A 16,016-nucleotide genomic window follows, 5' to 3' on the forward strand; every position below is an offset into this window, starting at 1 on the left:
CTCGGTGAGACAGATCCTTCCGCCCAGCCATGGCCAACGGAGTGATCCCGCCGCCCGGAGGCGCCTCCCCCCTTCCCCAGGTGACTGACGCGCGGGGGTGGGGGAAGAGGAGCTGGAGGACCCCGTGGAGGGCACTGCCAGTGTGACCTCTGGCGACCCTGGGACCTCCAGATCCAGGAAATGAGATGGGGTGGAGGTAGGGAGAAAGAGGGGGTCTTTGACATTTTTCAGATGCGTGGTCCTCTCTCCTCCCAAGGCCTGGGAGCCTGGAGGGGGTGGTTCCTGCCATGTTGATTCAGGCGTGGGAGCAGGGTCAAGCGTAGTTGAGGAAGGAGCCCGCTTTTCCCTGACCCCGAAGGAGGGCATGGAGTTAGAGTGGGCGTGGGTATTCATGGTTCGGGGTCCTTAGGAGAGGCTCTGTGGGCCTACAGGTCCGGGTGCCCTTGGAGGAGCCCCCTCTGGGTCCAGACACGGAGGAGGACGATGACTTGGGCAAGACCTTGGCTGTGAGCAGGTTTGGGGACCTCATCAGCAAGACCCCAGCCTGGGACCCTGAGAAGCCCAGCCGAAGCTACAGCGAGCGGGACTTTGAGTGTGGGTAGCCCGGGGACCCCTAGTGTGGCCACCCTCACCACCATCACCTTCATCGCCACCATCACTGCGCCCACCTCGGGCTTGGTCACCCAGTGCCATCCTGTGCTGGACACTGTGCTGGACTCTGTGCTGGGCCACCATGCCATGTTGTCATCCTGTCTCCCTCATCCATCGTCTCTTCACCTGCCAGGGGAGCTGGGCCCCCGACCCGGGGAAATGTTGTGAGACAGGCCGGAGGCCTCCTTCGGTGACCTTCATCTTCCCCTTTGGCGCTGCTCACTCTGTCCCCTGCCTCCTTGTGTCTCCCTCTGCTCTCCTTTCCCTTCTTTGCTGTGTCACATGCCCTCCTCCAGCCTCCGTTTCATGACCTTCCTTGTCCATCACTCCTGTCACCCACTACCAGGCCTGACAATGAATGATTGTGGAGTCAGCTGCTGGGGGAGCCCTGGAGGGACTAGGGTGCCCTTCTTTGAGACCTTGAGCTAGAATAAGGTGTTTGCCCCTCGGGTGGGGAGGGCCCCCCTTCTGCTGTGGGAGCCTCAACCGGCTCTCCTACACCCCCAGTTCACCGGCACACATCCCACCACACCCACCACCCGCTCTCGGTGCGCCTGCCTCCACCCCACAAGCTTCGGCGACCACCCCCCACCTCTGCCCGGCACACCAGGAGGAAGAGGAAGAAGGAGAAAACCTCTGCTCCCCCCTCCGAGGGGACCCCACCCATCCAGGAAGAGGGGGGAACTGGAGCAGATGAGGAGGAGGAGGAAGAAGAGGAAGAGGAAGGGGAGTCTGAGGCAGAACCCGTGGAGCCCACACCCTCAGAGTCCCCACAGAAAGCAAAGGTAGGGGCCTGCCCCTTGGCAGAGGGGTGGCTGGGGAGGGAGGGGTGTAGAGGACGGAGGAGTACACAGTGGGCAGTGGGCAGTGGGGCCCAGATAGCCTTTGGCCTTCTGTCCACAGTTCTCCATTGGAAGCGATGAGGATGACAGTCCAGGCCTCTCTGGCAGGGCAGCCTACACCACGCCCTTGCCCTCAGTGGCCCTGCGCTCAGACCAGAGTCCTCAGCACACTGTCAGGTACTGGCCCCTGCGCCCTTTTAGCAGGACCCAGACTGGCCCAGCGCAGTAGGGCTCCATGCTCCTGCAAAGTTCCCTCCTTCCTGACCCTGAGTGACGTTCCCAGGTGTGATGTAGACAGCAAGATAAACAGGGAAGCCTTGCCCATCCACATGGCTTACAAGGGGGAGAGAACAAGAGGGGACAAAGCCGGAGAGAGCAGAGCTGAGAGGTCGAGCTCCTTGAGGACTGGGGAGTTGGAATGAGGAGGATGGGGTGCTGTGGCAGGAGGCAGGCCAGAGAGGCAGGAGGACCAGCATGGGGGGAACAGGGAGGCTGTGTCTAGTACCCTGGTGTCCACTCCAGGTCCCTGGGCTGGAGGGAGGCACTAGAACCCACTAGCTGGGGTCTCTGCTGCCTTTCCCTGTCAAGCCCAAGGCTATGTGTTGCCTTCTCAGCTCCCCCAGCCCCCGGGCCCGGGCCTCCCGAATCGCTGTGGAGAAGGGCCGGCCCTGGAGTCCATCAGCCAGTTATGACCTGCGGGAGCGACTGTGCCCAGGCAGCGCCCTGGGCAATCCAGCTGGCCCAGAGCAGCAGGTGCCCACAGACGAGGCGGAGGCCCAGATGCTGGGCTCCGCGGACCTGGATGACATGAAGAGTGAGTGAGACCCTATGGCAGCCCCCACGGCCTGCGCCATGACCCCAGGGATCTCGAAGAGGCCTGTGCTTTCCTCCATCCAGGGCTCAGCTCCTCTGCAGTGCCTATGTCTGCTGGGATATGGCCAGTGACAGGGAGCTCACTACTCCACCAAGCCACCTCTCATTGCCAGAGTTGAGATTTTCCTTCATGACCTTGTTCCCCTTTGCCCACTTCTGTCCTCTGAGTCACCTCTGGAATAAGGCAGCCTCTCTCCCACGTGGCATTTGAGGGTATCATGTCTTCCTCTCCTGACTCTTATCTCCTAGCTCTTTACTTCATTCCAACCAGTCTCCGGAGGCTGAGCTTCTCCCTGGGCCAGGCCTTTCACCCTCCCGGCCCACCACCCTTGCCTGGGCCTAGCTGTGATCTTGGCACATTCCTTCCATCTTATCAGTGCCACTTGTCATCACCCACAGGGCTCTGTGCCCAGGCCAGGGTCATCACTGGATCTGCCCTCCTCCTCCTCAGACCCATAGGCTGTGCACGGGGTGGGGTGGGTAGGGCTTTGAGCTCAGTACGTCATGGAAAGTTGCCAGGGCCCGAGGACAGGGACAGGAACAATCCAATGGCAGCAGTAGCAGTGGCGACAGTGGCAGTGGGATGGGATGGGTCGTGGGGAGTGTGTGTTTACCGACCCAGGGTGGGGGCTGAAAGCAGCAGGCTTGGGGACATGAAGGGTTGGAGTCAGGAGGCCACGCCATCTCCAGCCCTTCTTGGACAGAGACCACTGCTGCTCAGGCTCGCACCTCCTGGGAGAGCTGGGATTCTGGGAGAGAGCAGGGGCAGAGGACTTGGGCCCTGGGTGAATGACGAGCCTGCTGGACAAGGTCATGGAGCCCAATGGGGCACTGAGCTCCGGGTTTCCAGACATCAAGGGCCAGAGCCTTGGGAGGAATCCAGCCCCCAGCTCTCACCACTTGCTGGCCTCAGAGGACTTAGAGATGTTTGAGCTGGATTTTGAGGACTATGGCCTGTGGGAGCCCAGGAGGGGCCACCCAAGCCCCGTGGCAGGAGCAGCTGCTTGTGAGTAAATGGGCAGCCATTTGCTCCCCAGCTGCAGACCAGGGAAAGGGCAGGTGGGAGGAAGGGAGAGGAGTCATCCCAGTCTACAGGATGTGTTCCCATGGTGGGGGGCCGAGGGAAGGTGCTGAAGGGTTGGCACTCCATGCCTGGGGGCCTGTGGCCATGGCAGGGGCTAGAGAGCCCAGCTGGGAATGTGGACTAAGTTGGGGTTTCTTTGTTGGGACTTGGCCAGTGGTCCTCTGTGTGACTTTGGGCTTGTCTTCCTCCTTCCTGAGAGTCAGTCTCCTAATCTAGGAAATGGCCATATTGGATTATGTGGTCCTGGCAGCACGATCCCTTGGTGACAGTGGCATTCACCACGTAGGCCAGTTGGGCAGAGCAGGGGCTGGAGTCCCTGGGCCGTGAACAGCAGGCCTGAGCTGGACTCCTGGGATTGCCAAGCCCGACTTTTCCACAGGTCACCGGCTAGAGGACAACCCTGGTGTGCGGCGGCACCTAGTGAAGAAGCCTTCACGGACTCAGGGTGGGAGGAGCAGCCCCAGTGGCCTGGCCCCCATCCTGCGCAGAAAGAAGAAGAAGAAGAAGCTGGACCGGAGGCCTCATGAGGTACAGAATCCCCAGGGTGTGGGCCTGCAACTTCCTCACTGCTCTGGCCACGCCCCCCATGCCAGCCTGTCCTGCCCACCCGGTGTCGCCCAAGCCCATACCTTGGCTTCTGCCACAGGTGTTCGTGGAACTGAACGAGCTGATGCTGGACCGCAGCCAGGAGCTCCACTGGCGGGAGACAGCCCGCTGGATCAAGTTTGAAGAGGACGTGGAGGAGGAGACAGAGCGCTGGGGGAAGCCCCACGTCGCCTCACTTTCCTTCCGAAGCCTCCTGGAGCTCAGGAGGACCATTGCCCAGGGTAGGGTTCCTCAGGCTGGCCTGGGCTGCCTCCCCTCCTCACCATCACAGGGTTCAGCCTTTGCCAGGGTGCCTAGTGCCTGGGACTGCTCTGTAGAGTCCTGGGCGGAATCTGGCCACCACTTTTGGATCGTGGAGTCTGATCCCTTGAGCAGCCCATAAGCTGATGGGCAGGCTGTGTATCTGTGCCTAGTACTGTGCCTGGCCCGTAGTAGGTGTTTAGTATCTATGTTGCAGATTAACTCCCAAGGTGAGGAGGGGCTCTGCTCCTCTCCTGCCCTTGCTCCTGTGCTCTACCCCTTGCTGTCCCCAGCCACATGCGATTGTATCTGCCTGGGTTCCTCAGGCCCTTGGCTCACCTGGCGCTTCTGCCTGCCTGTGGGGAGCAGGGCAGTGTAGGGGTGGTATTCCTGCCTGACAGGACATATCTTCCCCTGGCTGTATCCTAGGAGCGGCCCTCCTGGACCTAGAGCAGACCACCCTGCCGGGCATCGCACACCTTGTGGTGGAGACCATGATTGTGTCAGACCAGATCCGGCCGGAGGACAGGGCCAGTGTCCTGCGTACCTTGCTCCTGAAACACAGGTATGGCCGGGGTCCCCCAAGGAGTCTCTCTCTGGTTCAGCTGCCCTTCCAGGATTGCAGACTCTATCAGCTTTTTCTTGACTACCTAAAGTGCCAAGGAGCTCACTGACCTTCAATCTTTAGCTTCAGCCTTTAGAAAGGTCTTACTCTGAGGCAGAAGGGTGGTGGTCACAGTTGTCCACTTCCTACCATTTTAACCTCAGTATACCATGAACCCTCCTCCTTCTAACCTTCCTTGCTTCTTTGCCAGCCATCCCAATGATGACAAGGACAGTGGCTTCTTCCCCCGAAACCCATCGAGCTCCAGCATGAACTCAGTCCTGGGGAATCATCACCCGACCCCTAGCCATGGACCTGACAGTGCAGTGCCAACTATAGCTGATGACTTGGGGGAGCCAGCCCCGCTCTGGCCACATGACCCTGATGCCAAGGAGGTCAGTGACCTTGCTCTGGCTGAGGCAGGGGACTGAGAGGACTTCCAGTTTGAGTTGAGGTCATCAGTGACTTTGTTGAGCAGATAGGGAAGGCTGGATGCCTGGTGTCGTGCTAGGCACATGAGGGCTCTGTGGGTGACAAGCACAAGGGGTCCTTGGGCTGGAGACGCAGGGTATAAATGCAATGACGTGGAGACCAAGGGAGCCACTGAGATAAGATGGGGAAGAGGTGTGCACGGCTTGGAGGACGGGTCCAGATCTTGGGCTGGAACGAGGGATGGGAGGGCCTGCCATGGCCTCCAGTCTGGGTCCCAGCCCTATTCCAGTCCTGCGTCCTCAGAAGCCCCTCCACATGCCCGGGGGAGATGCTCACCGGGGGAAGAGCCTGAAGCTGCTGGAGAAGATCCCTGAAGATGCTGAGGCCACCGTCGTGCTTGTGGGTGAGGAGGGCTTGGCACTGGGGTGGCGTCTACACATTGTGCATGGTGGCCTGCCAGCCGGCTTGTCTTGAGCTTTAGCTGGAGGCCCCTGTCCCCAGCTCCTTTTCCCCCCATCCCCTGTCAGCCTCCCATCCAGTTTTGACGGTGCTAGTCCATATAGCACCACACTCCCAATTTCTACCTACTGGTAAATTGTAACAAGTACATGTGTGAATGAGGCTCTTTAGGTTGGGGTTTCTTTGTGCAATACACAACTTAGGGACGAAAGCCCCAGATCTCCTATGCAGGGCCTGCCTTGACTGTTTGACTGCTTCCCTTTGCCCAGCACCCTCTGCCTTCTCCTTCCCTTAGGCTGTGTGCCTTTCCTGGAGCAGCCAGCGGCAGCCTTTGTGCGACTGAGCGAGGCTGTGCTCTTGGAGTCTGTGTTAGAAGTCCCGGTCCCTGTTCGCTTCCTCTTTGTGATGCTGGGGCCCAGCCACACCAGTACGGACTATCATGAGCTTGGGCGCTCCATTGCCACCCTCATGTCTGACAAGGTGGGCCCTGTACCCCCAAGCTGGGCTCTCTAAGCCTGTTTCCTAGCCCCTGTTTATCCCTGGCCCTCTCACTGCCCACAGTGGTGTCCATGGTGTTGAGGGTGCTAGAGACCCCGGGGTGGGAGGCCATGTGCAGGAGTGTGGTCAGGTGAGCTGTTGGCCCAGGTTGGAAAAGGGAGCCCTGGGTTGAGGAGTGGGAGGGGCTGATGACCCAGGGAGAGAGGAAGCCCAGACCCCAGAGCCTTGAGTGTAATGAGACCTGAATGGGAGGCTGCTGTGCTGGCCTCTGCTGTAGCTTCTCCTGGGCTTGGGCAGGAGAGTCTTCTAGCCGGGTGCCGTATTGGGAAGATTTGTCCGTCTGTGGGGTATGGGTGCTGCCCAGTCAGAATGGCCCTGGAGGTCCCCACTGTGACAGCCTGTACCACTTTCGATCCTGTATGTGGAAAAGTGTAGGCCTAAGGGAAGAGGGTGAATCTGGGAGGGTCAGGCGGTGGCACTCCTTTGCCTACCTGCTGGCCTACAAGGGTGTGCACCAGTGTTTTGACAACTGCACTGCTGGACTGGATGGGTGTAGGTGGCCAACCAGCCACTCTGCTATGGCTCTGTGACCCCACCTCACCCTAGATCTCCTCCCAGGGGCTCCCTCAGCCCTTTCCTGAGAGCCACAGTCTTCTCATCATCCCCAGCTGTTTCATGAGGCTGCCTACCAGGCTGATGACCGGCAGGACCTGTTGAGCGCCATCAGCGAGTTCCTGGACGGCAGCATTGTGATCCCTCCATCTGAGGTCGAAGGCCGCGACTTGCTACGCTCTGTGGCCGCCTTCCAGCGCGAGCTGCTGAGAAAGCGACGGGAGCGCGAGCAGACCAAAGTCGAGATGACAGCCCGCGGAGGCTTTGTGGCCCCTGGGAAAGGTCAGACTTTTGGGGGCTGTGTCCCCTGACACACTCTCCCACCCTAGGGCCTGAGGCCTGTGACCCCAGCCCTGTCCAGGCATCACTGGCTTTGACTTATATTCCTGACCCCAGTCCTGGGCTGTGCAGGCCTAAAGCCAGGGACCCAAGCAGGAGGGCAGAAGGTCCATGTTTCAGCAGCTCCTTGTCCCCCCAGAGCTACCTTTGGAATTGGGGAGCTCTGAGGCAGCCCCTGAAGATGACCCCCTACTGCGGACGGGCTCGGTGTTTGGGGGCCTCGTCCGGGATGTGAAGCGCCGCTACCCACACTACCCCAGCGACCTGTGGGACGCCCTGCACTCGCAGTGCGTGGCTGCTGTGCTCTTCATCTACTTCGCAGCCCTCAGTCCTGCCATCACCTTCGGGGGGCTGTTAGGTGAGGTGGGGCTTAGGGGTTCCTGTGGTGTCTCTGGGGACCCAGTGTCACCTGTAAGATTCCTGGGTCAGTGTCCCAGGGATCACCTTAGGCAGCTGATGAGTGGAGGGAGCAGAAAGGTGGGATGGCCATAGAGAGCAGATCCCAGGAATTTTGGGGGACTATAAAGTGAGACACGGGAAAGACGCTAGGGGTGCTGTCCTGGGTGGCACTGGGAAGACTGAGGGTGGGGAGGGGCCCGTGTGTCACTCTGGGGGCTGGCCCACTTTTGCTGGGGTCCCCAGTTTAAGGTAAGCTAGATGGGGGGATAGAAGGAGCTGGGCTGGGCACCCCACTGACCCTGCCTGTCCCAGGAGAGAAGACGGAGGGGCTGATGGGGGTGTCTGAGCTGATCGTGTCCACGGCTGTGCTTGGCATCCTCTTCTCCCTGCTGGGGGCCCAGCCGCTGCTCGTGGTTGGCTTCTCTGGACCACTGCTCGTCTTTGAAGAAGCTTTCTTCAAGGTGAAGCCTGCCTTGCCCTACACCCCTGGGCCTGGCTGTCCTCTCCCCTTTGCCCTGTTCCCTTTCTAGGCCGGGAGATAGTCTTCACAGTCTCAGGCTCCCCTTGCCCATCCTGCGGGGCTTGGAGGTCTAGGGTGGACCACCCGTGGGCAACCTCCTCCTCCCTCTCTGCCTCCAGTTCTGCCAAGCCCAGGACCTGGAGTACCTCACTGGCCGCGTGTGGGTTGGCCTCTGGCTGGTGGTGTTTGTCCTTGCCCTGGTGGCTGCTGAAGGCAGCTTCCTGGTTCGCTACATCTCGCCTTTCACCCAGGAGATTTTCGCCTTTCTCATCTCGCTCATTTTCATCTATGAGACCTTCCATAAGCTCTACAAGGTGGCGATCCAGAGTGGGTGGGTGGACTTGGGCCTGGGTAGTGTCCTAGGGAGGTTCAGAGGGGGAGGTATGGAGCACTGGGGGCAGAGGGGACAAGGAGAGGGGCTGTGCTGGGTGTGGGTGTGTGAGATCAGGGAGGGTCTGCCCTGAACAGGAGGGACTCAGACCTGGAGGGGGACAGTTCCAGGCTAGGCAGTGGCGGGAGGGTTAGTGATAAGGAGCCACCTGAGCAGTGCGTGATGGAGTGGGGGTATGGGCAGCTTTAAAGGGCTGGTGTCCTGGTCACCTTTTGTAGAGTGCACGCTCACACGTGTGTGTGTGTGTGTGTGTGTGTGATGCTGTGTCACTGTTGTCTCTGAAGGTGTGTAAGGTGCACTAAGGTGATGAAATCAGGTCGCCTGCCCAGGTATCTGACAAGGTGTCTTTGTTATCCACGCTCAGGTGTTCACAGAGCACCCACTGCTGCCGTTCTACCCCCCCGAGGGGCCCCTGGTTGCCGGCCTGGAGCTGAACAGCAGTGCTCTGCCCCCCACTGAGGGGCCACCCGGCCCTCGGAACCAACCCAACACGGCTCTGCTGTCCCTCATCCTCATGCTGGGGACCTTCCTCATCGCCTTCTTCCTGCGCAAGTTCAGGAACAGCCGCTTCCTGGGTGGCAAGGTGTGTGGCTGCTGGGCGTGGATCCCCGTGGGCCCCTTGATTCCTGCCGTCACTGTCAGGCTGCACTCCAACCTGAGAGTCCGTGGGCCCAGACCATGAGTGTCCCCCACCTCAGCAGAAACCTCCTCCTCAGGCACTTCTCCTTGTCCCCTAGCGTAGTTTCACTGGGACAAGGATGCTCTAGGCACCGCTGTCACCAATGGGAGGGGCTTGGAGAGACGCCCTCCGTCTGCTCAGCTGCCCCCTCTGGCCCCTCTGTAGGCTCGCCGCCTCATCGGGGATTTTGGCATCCCTATCTCCATCCTGGTGATGGTCCTGGTGGACTACTCCATCACAGACACCTACACCCAGGTGAGCCCAGCCTCTGCCTCAGCTGTTTCTCACCCTGGCTGGGACCAGGGCTCATCTCCATGGCCTGCAGAGCCCCGCTGTCCTAGTGGAGGGGTGGCCTGCAGGAGCCACACTGGGAGCACACTGGTGCAGCCGAGGGTGCTGTGTGGGAGTGAGAGGGAGGAATCTGGCGCAGCACGGGTGGCTGGGGGTGGGATGACTGGTCTCCCCATGCCAGGCCTCCTGAGTGCTCAGGGACTCGGGGAGAAGGTGTGTTATTTCTCTGCCTGCTACCAGACCCATGAAAGCATGAAAGCACAGTGACTTTGGCTACTACAAAATGAATTTCTGCCGCTGTAGACTGGGGACACAGAGCTTGGGGGGGGGTAGCTGCTGTGTGGGATTTCTGCCTGGGGACACTGTGTCCCCGAACCCTGTCTTCCTTCCTGCCCCGCAGAAGCTGACAGTGCCCACAGGGCTCTCGGTGACCTCCCCCCATAAGCGCACATGGTTCATCCCCCCTCTGGGTAGTGCCCGTCCTTTCCCACCCTGGATGATGGTGGCAGCGGCTGTTCCCGCCCTCCTGGTCCTCATTCTGATATTCATGGAGACACAGATCACAGCGTGAGCGGGCTGGGGACCCTGGGGGAGAAGAAAGGGGGCTGGCCAGGGCCTCAGGCTTCAGGTTAAGGAGGGGATTCCTGTTGGTCTGGGGTGCTGGGTGGGTGAGGACTGTGCCAGGCCTGGAGGAGGGGAGTGTGTCCCTGGAAGGAGGGCAAGAGGAGGAGCTGGGAAGTTCAGGGAGCAGCGGCCTTGGGGTGGGGGCAGGGCACACGGGCTGGGTATGGCTTTCCCGCGATGGTTTGACGTAATACCAGTCTGTCTCCACCGCTGTTTGCAGGGTGGCACTTGCCAGTCCTCAGAACACTGACAGGCTGTTCTCTCACTCAGGGATGCTCAAATGTATCTCATTTCGGTTAAACCAAAATAACGTGGTGAGATCTGGCATCTGGCTTTTGTGGTGTTTTAAATATTCACAGTGTGACAATTTGGCTGAAATTTGCTGCAATGTGAGAACTTCAATTTGGGAACTTGAAAGAGGAAGCTGGCAAGGCCTGGGGAGGGTTGTGGGCTGCACATCCTTCCCCATCCTTGTCCCTGTGCGCGTGCGTGTGCGTGCGTGCGTGTCTGTGTGTGTGTGTGTGTGTGTGTGTGTGTGTGTACACGCACCCACTGTAGGCCCCACCAGGCACCCAATCCTGTCTCTCTGCAGGCTCATTGTCAGCCAGAAAGCACGAAGGCTGCTCAAGGGTTCCGGCTTCCACCTTGACCTGCTGCTGATTGGCTCCTTGGGTGGCCTCTGCGGGCTCTTTGGGTTGCCCTGGCTCACCGCGGCCACTGTCCGCTCAGTCACACATGTCAATGCGCTCACCGTGATGCGCACTGCCATCGCCCCCGGTGACAAGCCCCAGATCCAGGAGGTGCGGGAGCAGCGGGTCACCGGGGTGCTCATCGCCAGCCTTGTGGGTGAGCCCAGCCTTCCCACAGACCTGCCTTCCAGGGCTCCCCAGACAGAAATTCTGTTCTGGGCTAGATACATGTGCCCTCTTGAGTCTGCAGTACATCCTGTCTGGATGTCCCTCCTACCCCTCATCTGCCACCTAACACTCCTTTCCTGGTTCGCTACCCTGCTTCATTTCTTCCTGCACATGATGCCCAGCTGATTGGTCAGATAGGTCCCTGTTCCCTTGTCCCTAGGCCCATATATGTTCACAGGGGCTGTCTGAGGGGTCAGGTAGGTCTGTATCACCTCCTCCAGGCCTGTCCATCGTCATGGGGGCTGTGCTGCGCCGGATCCCATTGGCTGTGCTCTTTGGGATTTTCCTGTACATGGGGGTCACGTCGCTGTCTGGTATCCAGTTGTCCCAGCGTCTATTGCTCATCCTTATGCCAGCAAAACACCATCCTGAGCAACCCTACGTGACCAAGGTCAGGCCAGGAGGCATGGTGGAGGGCAGATGGGTGACAGGGTGATGGAAAGAGGATCCAGAGAGATCCCTGGGCCAGAGATGAAAAGGACGAATGTGAAAGATTACTTGGGACCTGGGCTGCCAAGTCCCACAAGGTGCGGGTGGGAGCAGACTGGGGCTGCTGGGTGGTGAGGCCCATGCGCACTCCCCAGGTGAAGACGTGGCGGATGCACCTGTTCACCTGCATCCAGCTGAGCTGCATCGCACTGCTCTGGGTGGTCAAATCCACAGCGGCCTCTCTCGCCTTTCCCTTCCTGCTGCTGCTCACAGTGCCTCTGAGGCGTTGTCTTCTGCCCAGGCTTTTCCAGGACAGGGAGCTGCAGGCGGTAAGGGATGGGGGCGTGGGGTGGGTTGGGCAGTGGAATCAGATACCTGGGTTTCAGTCTCTCCTGGGCCACCTGATGGTTTGTTTGACCTTAGGCAAGCTATCTAATCTTTGGAAATCTTATTTTTATCTGTTTAATGGTACTGATGATAGATTCTACCTTATGGGACTGTGTCTTGGGAGGATTAAATACTAATCCTGGTAAAGGATTTAATATGATGGTTTGGTGCAAGATAACCAGGGGCTGCTGAGGACAGGTTGTGTCCTGAACAAAAGCGTCTTGCTGAGGGACAAAGTAGGATGCTGAAATCCATCTTGGGCCCTGCTTGTCACCTAGGGGAAGGGCCTTTTTTGCAGTTCATCCGTACTCAAACTTGGCATACGGAGGAGTACTGCAGGAACTAGAAATGGCCCTGGGAAAGAACTTCCTGTGCAGTAGTTGCTGCCATTATTATTGGGAGGTGCCAAGTAATGGAGCAGGCGTGACCTACAGATTTTGGCCAAGGAAAATGCTTCAGTCTGGCATCGTGGTCTCTGCAGATAGTGAGGCCCCTCCAAGTTCTGGGAATAGGAAGGGCTGCTGGTTGGAGGACATGGGGAGCTAGAGGGGATGGATCTGCCTCCCTGCCTCCCCAAACCTGTGCTCCTTTCTCTAGTTGGACTCAGAAGATGCTGAACCAAACTTTGATGAGGATGGCCAGGATGAGTACAATGAGCTGCACATGCCCGTGTGACCCTCAAGGATGGTGCCCCTCAGAGACCTGCACCAGGGCCCCAGGCAGAGCCCTGTGCCAGGATGAGGGCACTCTTCTCCACCCAGGGATGTTCCCAGAGCCACTGCTGATGCCAGGCCAGAGTGACCTCTCTGACTCCAGCCCAGGGCCTCTCACAGACCACACCGGCACAGGCTTTGAGCTTATTATAATCACACTCCTTGTCTTGTGTCTGCCTCATTTCTTTGGGTCCATCTCTGGTTTTTCAGGATTGGTCACACAGAGTCCTTATCCATCTGGAACTGGAAGAATTCCTCTATCATGGTCCTCAAAACCTGGCAGAAGTTTGAGGGAAGGAGAATCCATGGGGGAAAGGGGAGAATCAAGACAAGCAGAGCCTTAACCTTCCCCTCCATCCCCCCGCAAGTACAGCTGAGGAGCGAGGCCCAAGGTCTGCTCAAGGTCACACACTCTTCATAGGAAGGGGCAGGGGCAGGGGCGGGCAGAGAAGGAGGGGTTGTTCCATTTTACCCGCTAGGGAAATCAGAGTGTCTCCCATAGTGTGGGGAATGGAAAATGTTTATCTTTACTTGCTGGCTTGAGAAGTAGGGACAGCAGCCCAATTCCCTAGATGCCTGGGTGGGGCTGGATTTGGGGGTCCCATGGACGATTTTAGATTCTCCTGGCTTAAAAGTGGGGTAGTTCTGGGATTCCTGAAGCCACTCCTTATGCAACAGTCTGTTTTGCTAGAAATAACCTGAGAGGCCTTGCGGAGGGTGGAAACGGGAGCCCTTTGCGTCACAGTTGCTAGGCAACCAGCAGCCAGATGGAGCCGGTGGTCCGCGTGTTGCCCTCTGGTGGCCGCTCTTGCACAGTGCAGGCTCTGAGCAGGAGAAGCGCTGCCACCTGGTGGATCAACTGCGATCCGCGGTCCCATTCGAAAGCGTTCACTCTTCCTGGGGAGGCTGGTGGGGTCGGGCAGTTTCCGTGAAGGCCTGCAGCTCTGAGCCTCAGGGTCAGGAACCCCTCAGTCCCACGCTGAGCCCTTTTTATCCTTTCCCCCTTTCCTAGCAGGCGTCAGGCTAGTAGCGAGTGCTCCGAAGCCACTCAGAAGAGGCCCCACGGACCGCTGCCAGGATGTTCGTTGGATTCCTATGGAGGAGCTGAGCCTTCCAGCTGTCCGGGATTAGCATCTAGCTCCAAGCATTTAGTTCCAGCAGCCCGGTTCCCCTCGGTCTCTGGCGCCACTGTGCCTCTCACTTCATGAGGCCGCCGGCCTATGTGAGGGCAAGATTTCTTTTCCCTTACACTGGCCTAGGCGAGGTGGAATATGAAAAGAACTTTGTCAAGGAACAAAGCGAAGGTCAAATATAAAACCTAGGCCACACTGTGCAGGGCCGACTCCAAGCATGGAGATGGCAGGGCCTGTTCACAATCAGGCTTGGCTGTGAGGTTGCACTTGGGACCCTCACTACCTCCCCCTAGCCTCAAACCCTGTGCTGGGCCTTGATTTTGGCGGGCTTTCTTGTCCTTCAGGAAAGGTCTTGCACTTTTCCAGACTCCTGAGAAGTGCCAACCTGAGCCTGGGGAGCTCGGACTTTTCATTGGATAGGGCTTATGCCAGTCGTTCGTGCTTGACCAATAGCTGAGAAGTGTGGGTGTTGCTCAGCTGCTAAGAAGAACTATAAAGGGAATGGGGCCTTACGTAATGGGGCCTTAGGTAATGGGGAAGGAGGCTTTCGACCTGGCTGTTGCTCGGTCAGGGTGGCCTCCAATACAACTAATCTTTGAGGCCTCAGAGCAAAAGGTGAGAAAACTTTAGTGAAAGAGCCACACAAAACCTTATGTCAGCCAATGTGGTGAGAATGAGTAAGGCCCAAGATCCTGGAGCTTTGAAAACCGCCCTCGTTCCTATTCCCCTGGAACTCACCCTTCACCGAGGAAGACCCGGAGCCCAGGCCGGCTAACATACGCTGAGGAGGAGGTCAGAGGAGGGGCGTTTGGAGGGGATGAGATGACTTAGGGCACTGCGGCAGCCACAAGGTTCAGAGGGTGGGTGTGTTGAGGGACAGGAACCAGAAGCTAGTTAGTGGGGCCAGGTTGGGTATGTACGAGTGAGACCAGGGCTGATAAGATAACAAGGAAAACTCAGGAGGACCTCAGGCCTGGTGGAAGCCCGGATGATCAGTTTCAGGATTTATCCTCAAGCCTTGGTGGCCCCAGCCTTTCCCCTACTTTTTCTTCATTAGGCCCCTGGCCTTATTCTCTCAGAGCTTGGGAGCCCAGACTGGAGCCTTTTTCAAGATATAGAGAGTTGTCAACAGGCAGAAGCCTCAGCCAGCACTGACGGCTCAGCTCTGGGAGGTGTGAGGACGGACAGGTGGCTACCGGGGCATAAAGGCTGTGTCACCAGCTTTGGACTGGAAGTGGCTTAGGGGAGTGGGGATGTGCAAGGTGCTAGAGACCCCTTCCCGTAAGGACTCAGGCCCATGGCCATTTTGTCCCTCCCCTTGTGGCTTCCCGGGGGGCGGTCACATCTTGGGCAGCTGCCCACAGCTTCCACAGCCTTTGGATAATAAGTCCAAACCTGCCTCAGGCCAGAAGGAGCTCATTCTTTTGCCTTGAGCAAAGAGGGCCACTGACATTTCCTTGTTCCAGGACAAGGACCCAGCTCACTGAAGACTTCTGAAGCCCTCATGACAGCTTCTGGCTGTCAGAGCTCACAGAGCATCTGCTTGGATTGCCCTGTGTCTCTCCTCTAGGGCACACATGCTGGCAATAATGTGTCCCATTTGGCAGGCAATATGACATTGCTTCTTGTATCACGTCAGGTGACTCAAATAATGATCATTCCTGTTGACACTTGGAGCTCTCAAAGGGAATTCTAAACAGCAGAGGAAAGATGGAATGAAATGCAAGGGTACTTGTTCCGAATGCTGCCGCTGCCTGCATAGCCAGCAATGAAGCCATTGCTAAAGACAACAATGAAAGAAATTCTGGCAAGTACCCAATGGCAGATTGAATCCGGTGTGGCAAATTAGGAAATGCAAAGTGAGGAAGTTGCTTTCCAGATAAATAAATTATATGAGAATTGGGTTGCATGCCTCACCATTCATGCAAAGAGCTGACTCCAATATTTGTAGGATTTATGTTCTGTAAGAAAGATTTAATGTTTGAGACTGCTGCTGGGACTAGTTTTAATTGCATTGGAACCATTTCTTTTTATTGAGCAATGCTTTATCAAGTGCTAACTGACCACATGTCCATTGGGATGTCCTCTGGGTGATGGATGACTCTTAATTGCATTTGGGTGATGTGGAGACATTGCACAAAGCTCCTTAATGTCCTCTGTCCCCGGGTCAGGCCTCAAAACCATAGGAGATGAGGTACAGAGAGGAAATGGGGTACAGCTGGGGCATAACCAGGTGCAACAGAGCTCAGAACTGGTGGAAAAACAGAGCAGGGAGAGGGAGACACAAGGAGAC

The 16,016-nt window shown here is 57.9% G+C and overlaps 1 protein-coding gene across 4 annotated transcripts; it reads left to right on the forward strand.

The window, feature by feature from the left end:
- Slc4a3 (solute carrier family 4 member 3) lies at window positions 1–14,831 on the forward strand. 4 transcript variants are annotated; one of them, XR_004517530.1, is made up of 23 exons: window positions 1–80; window positions 432–594; window positions 1,159–1,436; window positions 1,555–1,670; window positions 2,108–2,307; window positions 3,830–3,978; window positions 4,097–4,277; window positions 4,726–4,861; window positions 5,112–5,295; window positions 5,636–5,735; window positions 6,087–6,271; window positions 6,958–7,183; window positions 7,380–7,598; window positions 7,952–8,100; window positions 8,279–8,473; window positions 8,915–9,133; window positions 9,395–9,484; window positions 9,921–10,087; window positions 10,737–10,990; window positions 11,283–11,452; window positions 11,646–11,819; window positions 12,475–12,993; window positions 13,606–14,831. XR_004517530.1 is itself a non-coding variant. In XM_033764657.1 (22 exons), exons 1-22 carry the CDS (start codon window positions 30–32, stop codon window positions 12,550–12,552), a joined length of 3,684 nt encoding a protein of 1,227 aa, XP_033620548.1. In that variant the 5' UTR covers window positions 1–29; the 3' UTR covers window positions 12,553–13,038. The 4 variants fall into 4 exon arrangements, 1 of the variants encoding a protein (XP_033620548.1); XR_004517529.1 differs by having other exon boundaries at window positions 12,475–12,982; window positions 13,603–14,831; XR_004517531.1 differs by having other exon boundaries at window positions 12,475–12,982.
- The last annotated feature ends 1,185 nt before the right edge of the window (window positions 14,832–16,016 follow it).

Source organism: Fukomys damarensis, unplaced genomic scaffold (genome assembly GCF_012274545.1).
Source record: "Fukomys damarensis isolate Sample0158 unplaced genomic scaffold, DMR_v1.0_HiC HiC_scaffold_16, whole genome shotgun sequence".
Classification (NCBI taxonomy): domain Eukaryota; kingdom Metazoa; phylum Chordata; class Mammalia; order Rodentia; family Bathyergidae; genus Fukomys; species Fukomys damarensis.

What these genes read in the sequence shown, in the direction of transcription:
- Slc4a3 (XM_033764657.1), top strand. Translation starts at nt 30, where the DNA reads ATGGCCAACGGAGTGATCCCGCCGCCCGGAGGCGCCTCCCCCCTTCCC. An exon ending in CACCTTCGGGGGGCTGTTAG is followed by an intron (nt 7,599 to 7,951) that starts GTGAGGTGGGGC and finishes TGCCTGTCCCAG; the next exon opens with GAGAGAAGACGGAGGGGCTG. An exon ending in CCTTCCATAAGCTCTACAAG is followed by an intron (nt 8,474 to 8,914) that starts GTGGCGATCCAG and finishes ATCCACGCTCAG; the next exon opens with GTGTTCACAGAGCACCCACT.